Source organism: Macrobrachium nipponense, chromosome 35, assembly GCF_015104395.2.
Source record: "Macrobrachium nipponense isolate FS-2020 chromosome 35, ASM1510439v2, whole genome shotgun sequence".
Lineage (NCBI taxonomy): Eukaryota > Metazoa > Arthropoda > Malacostraca > Decapoda > Palaemonidae > Macrobrachium > Macrobrachium nipponense.
Genome location: NC_061096.1, coordinates 30916368 through 30921984, shown reverse-complemented (window position 1 = coordinate 30921984; position 5617 = coordinate 30916368). Strand labels below are relative to the sequence as shown.

The following is a 5617-nucleotide window of genomic DNA, read 5'->3' as shown; positions in this document are numbered from 1 at the left end:
AAACATATTCTGAGAGCGTGTACCAAAATTTGGTCACGCAGTTGAGACAAGAAGGTCAGCTTCGAGAGCTGTACAAACGTCAAGTCGTAAAGTTAGAATCTAGCTTAGATGCCAGAATCAGGCAAGCCTTAGCAGAAGCTGTGCGAGCTTCTACCCTTTTGTTGAATCGAATCGATAAACTGAAAGTCACTCAGACAGGGAATGTTTCCCTCCCCAAATTGAAACCGCTGCCTCTCCCCACTTTTGAAGGGGAAGTGCAGGAATATGCTTCTTACAGAGAATTGTTCACGATCCACGTGGATCGAAGGGCAGATTTGGACGACGTGTCCAAATTTACTTGCTTGTTAGGGACTCTGGGCAGGGATCCGCTCAGGATCGTTAAATCCCTAATTGTAACCACCGCGAATTACCAGGTAGCGTTAGATCTCTTGGATAAGCAATATGGTAATGTCACCAAACGCTCGTGATCTTGCATCGAAAACTTGCCAACATATTCATATCCTCGTTGAACCCCGTAGAGCTGAAGAAGTTCAGGTTTAAGTTAAAAATGATCATTGAGCAAATAAAGAGGCTTAGTACTAATGATATAGGCCATGGCATGGTCATGAGCCTTATCAATCAGAAGTTGTCAGAAGGTAAGCTCTATCGAAAGGTGGTCGAACACCTCAGAAAATGCGACTATAGTTTAGAAGAATTTTTTGAAGCTATAGACTTCATAATTCGCATGTTGGAAGATGACGCGTTACAGCGAGGCGAGAAATTAGAATCTGATAAGAAAAACGATGTCAGCGTTAGACCCAAAACGAAACCCATGCAGAATAATTCTTGTCCCTTTTGCAATGAACGGCACCCGCCTCACGGATGCCGCCGAGTAAGTGACGTGGCTGCCAGACGCCGCATTCTACTAAGGAAGGGCCTGTGTTTTAATTGCCTTCAGTCAGGTCACCGTACTGATAGATGCCCTAACCCCAATTCATGTAAAAGTTGTGGAAATAATCATAATACTTCCATTTGTGATAATAGCAGCTTCAGAAAAGCACATTCAGTTCCCTCCACTTCGTCCCGAAATAATCCCAGTTTAGTAAGTAACAGTCAAGCTACAATCTCCCGCCCTGTAGTAAATGCGACACCCAGGCAGCACGATAGAAACCCCCGTCCGCCCAAAGAGAAAGTAGAATCAAAACCGTGTAAGAGCGCCAAAGTAGCCCAAACGTCTAGTGTAGATCTTCCCTGTTCGATTTTGCCAACGGGCATGGCCAAGATCCATCACAAGCAGGGGAGTAAACGGGGTTTCGCTTCTTGTTTTTTGGACACTGGGAGTCAACGAAGCTTTATCTCCGCTAAAACTGCAAAGCAGTTAGGCCTGCCAGTGGTAGGCAAAGTGGCGTTGAACATTGCTCCCTTTGGTTCAGCAGAAATCAGTGGCCAGTATGACGTTGTGAGTTGCCGGGTAGAGATGGGTAATAGAATTGTTCGAATGAAACTAGTTGTTCACGAGAACGTAGACGTCCCGATTCATAACGCAGGTTATGTAAGAGTAAGACAACACCTAGTAGGGAAGGGAGTCACGTTAGCAGATCCTGACAGTAAGAGCGATAAGTTACGAAACGTGCACATTCTTGTGGGTGCAGACTATTTTAATTATTTCATTATTGGAGTAGAAAAGATCTACGGGATAAGTCTTTTTCTGACCCATAATGGCATGTCGCCATATGGGAGAGTGCCACAGTGGCTATTAGAAGGTCACAAGATAGATCATGTGAGAACGCTCAGGGTATGTAGGGTTGCGAGCGAACCAATTGCATTTGATGTTAATGAATGGTGGCGTTTGGATACGGTAGGCATCGCCCCATCCGAGCAGTACACTGTCCGCGAAGCAGAAGCCATGCAAAAGGTTTCGCAGAGTGTAACGAAGAAGCCTGAGGGATATCAGGTTAGTTTGCCGTTCCGTTCAGAAGGTAAGCCAGAAACAAACTTTAGAAATGCTGTAGCACAGCTGGATTCACTGCAAACCAAATTTCAGAAAGACAAGGAATGCTATAATCAATATCAGGGAGTGATCAACAAATACCTGGAGGCAGGATTTATATATGAAGTAAAAGATCCAAAAATAGAAGGATACTACATGCCGCATTTCGGCATTAAAAAAGATAGCCGCACGACCCCCCTTAGAATCGTATTCAATGCCTCATCCAAAGCTAAGAATAATAAATCCTTAAATGAATGCCTGTTACCTGGGCCTAATTTAGTAGAGTTGGCCTATAATTTGCTTCTAAAGTTTCGAATGAATAAATACGCCATGCTTGCAGACATAAGCAAAGCATTTCATAGAGTACTATTAGATCCCCGTGATGCCAAATATACAAGATTCCTGTGGCGAGAGGTAGCAGGTCGAGCGCTGACCTTCGCTTTCAGAGTCGTGGTGTTTGGCATCACGGCTAGTCCCTTTTTGTTACAACAAGTATTGAGTCATCATTTTAGTTTAGAAGGAAGACCTGAATTAAGTAAGTCATTTTACGTTGATAACTATGTTAGTACCTTTGAAAGTCTGGATGAGATGAAAAAAGAACAAGAATCTGTCCATGCAAGTTTGGATAGGGCCAGAATGCAGTTAGAAGGGTGGGCAACGAACAGTATAGCCTTCGATAGCGAGAGAGAGTGGAAAGAACCTGTGAATGTGAGCGTGCTCGGGCTGAGATGGGCTCGAGACGTCGACTCTCTGTGTGTGAAAGAGAGTGAGAGGATTCGTGAATTGGGGGAGGGATGGGTACCTACGAAACCTAGGGTACTATCTTTGCTAGTGTCAATTTACGATCCGCTAGGTCTAGTCAGTCTTTTATTTGTTAGGGGAAAGCTGTTTCTCCAACAACTTTGGGAACAAGAGATTGGATGGGATGACGTGTTATGTAAGGAAAAGGCTAAAGAAGTGTGAGAACTGTTAGCAGAGTTGAAATCAGTCAGTGATTTAACATTTCCTAGAGCGGCAGGAGTCAGAAGATCCGAACTCCATATATTCACCAATGCCAGTAGTAGGGCATATGGTGCTGTAGCGTATGTCAGAGATAAAGAAAGTAACGTAATATTACTCACCAGCAAAATGAGAATCACTCCGAAAGGGATGCTCAAAATCACCATCCCTAAATTAGAACTTTTAGCTTTGCTGCTAGGTTGTAGGCTAGCGAAAACGATTAAAGGGCTAATAGAGCCACAAGAGATTAGTATCTGGTCAGATAGCAAAGTTGCATTAGCCTGGGTGGCATCCCCGGATGCCAAGGACAACAAAAATATCGTTATATCTAACTGTGTGGCAGAAGTTGTTTTTCTCCGCCAGATTTGTGATTTCAGTGTGAAGTATGTGCCCAGCAAACAGAATCCTGCTGATGTCTTGTCTAGGGGCGCAACAATCCAGTAATTGCAGCAGAACCCTCTTTGGCACCAGGGTGCAGAGTTCTTGGGAATCCCAGGAGAGCCTGTTCCTTTCAAAGAGGCAGATCTAACGAATATCAGAACCGTGGTAGCGGCGGTGCAGGAACTGAGGGAAGAAACAAGGTCTATTCCCCCAGGAGGGATATGGGAACTACTACTCAGGGAGGTTGAGTTCCGAATTTTGATTAGAGTAACCAGATTAGTGTTAAAGTTTGCAAAAGTGAAAAGGGATCCTTTTCGAGCTCTTGCCTTATTAGAGCAAAGATTCTATTTACCTACTGTCTATGCATATTTGGAGGGTGAGGTCAGACCCCCTCGTGAGATATTGAATTTTGTGAATCAATTAAATTTAATTATAGTAGATAAATTGATTTGCACTAGGGGACGAGTGTCCCAAATTGAAGAGATGAAACATTTGATTCTTTTGCCTGCTAAGGGACATTTAGTCAGAGCATACTTAAAAAAGTATTTGGCATGGAGATTTGCACCTCCATTGTAATGTCAATACGCTAATGGCGATTTTTCGACAGAAATGCTGGACGCCGGGCCTGAGGTCTATTGCTAAGCAAGTTGTACGGAAGTGTCCAGAGTGTGTGCTAGCCTTCCAACCGCTGATGAGACAACCACCACCACCCCCCCTACCGAAGGAAAGGATCATCTTGCAGAAACCATTTGCCGCAGTCGGCGTGGACCACACCGCGGCCATACAAACAGAAACGCGACCAGGCTATATCCTCATCGTGACGTGCATGGCCACCAGGGCCATGTATTTAGATTTCTGCCCCTCCTTGGAAGCGGAGGAATTTGTTCTAGCTCTTCGAAGATTCAGTGCTACGAATGGAGCCCCAACCTTAATCACTTCTGATAACCACCAAACGTTCAAGACGGCCAGCAACCTCCTTCAGGGACTTTATGAAGAGGATGAAGTCCAGCAGTTCCTGAGGAGGACTGGCGTAGAATGGCGATTTCAAACCCCCGTGCGCCGTGGAAAGGCGTTTTTTTCGAACGTCTGATTGGTGTTACGAAGCGTGCCCTTCAGATTGCCCTCGGGAGAAAGTATCTGCCGGAGGCCCACGTATTAACTCTAGTGAAAGAGGCGGAGGCGGTAGTTAATAATAGGCCGTTGATGTATAGCGGTGACAAGTGCGAGGACGAGGTCCTCACCCCCTCTCATTTAGTGCGAGGTCACTTAATTTACTTAATGGCACCTGTTTTGCCAGATGAAGACCTTAATGCTACCTTCACCTCCCGGAGGCTATGGGATCGATATCTAAAGCTAACAGACACTTTGAAAGCCTTCCGGGAGAGGTGGAGGAAGTAGTACCTAAGTACCCTAAGAGCCTGACACGATTGTCAGTCTGGGGAACCCACCAAGCTGCACCCCGGAGACATCGTATTAGTAAAGCAAGAAAATCAAAAGCGGGCAACGTGGCCCCTTGGACGCGTCGTGGAGACGTACCCGGACAACGACGGTGCCGTGTGTTCGGCCAAGGTATTGTTCGAAGATGTTGAGTCCCTGCGTGCTGTCAGCCAATTGGTCCCCCTGGAACTTGCCCCCTCAGATGACGATGATGGCGTTGGAGATGAACAGCGTGACGATGTTGATGGTGCGACGGAGGAGATGGTGCGTGACGACGACGGCAACGAAGAGGTCCGAGACGAGGGAGCGTACAGCCCAGCAGTAGGTGTTCCAGGAAATGTTGTGACGTCTGGGGACGACCAAGGAATGGCACTGGCTGCAACATCCGAACAACCAGCCACAAAGGTCTTGAGTGACGTAAAAGACACTGACGATATTGGTAACGATTCGAGCGATACCAATGCGGTAAGAGAGAGTGCTGAAGTGAATGATACTGAGGTATCGAGTGGTAGCGATGTTGACGTTCAGTTAGGCGGACAAAGACATTCCGCACACCCTTTGAGAAAGGCTGCTGCTAAGCAGCGCGAGTTAATGAAGCGCTTAATGGAAAGCGACTATATCTAAGTTATAGCTAGAAACAGTGAAAGAAAACGGGAAGATCCCTTATTCTGGTAGGCAGGGAGGGTGGACCCAAGTAAGAGTAGGCGAGTTGAATCCTCAGAGGATGGAAGTGCGTCGGGTTAGCGTAAGGTAGTGGGAGCCCCCCTCTTGTGCAAACAAGTCAAGCGTTGTGCGGAGATAGCCCCCACCCTCAAGGTAAATTACCAAAAA

General features: G+C 46.1%; 1 protein-coding gene across 1 annotated transcript; it reads left to right on the top strand.

The window, feature by feature from the left end:
- Positions 1-1315: 1315 nt before the first annotated feature.
- Positions 1316-5395, top strand: LOC135208547 (uncharacterized). Its single transcript, XM_064240851.1, has 2 exons — positions 1316-3549; positions 3957-5395. The coding sequence occupies exon 1, from the start codon at positions 1457-1459 to the stop codon at positions 2930-2932; it is 1476 nt and encodes a 491-aa protein (XP_064096921.1). The 5' UTR covers positions 1316-1456; the 3' UTR covers positions 2933-3549; positions 3957-5395.
- Positions 5396-5617: the final 222 nt, after the last annotated feature.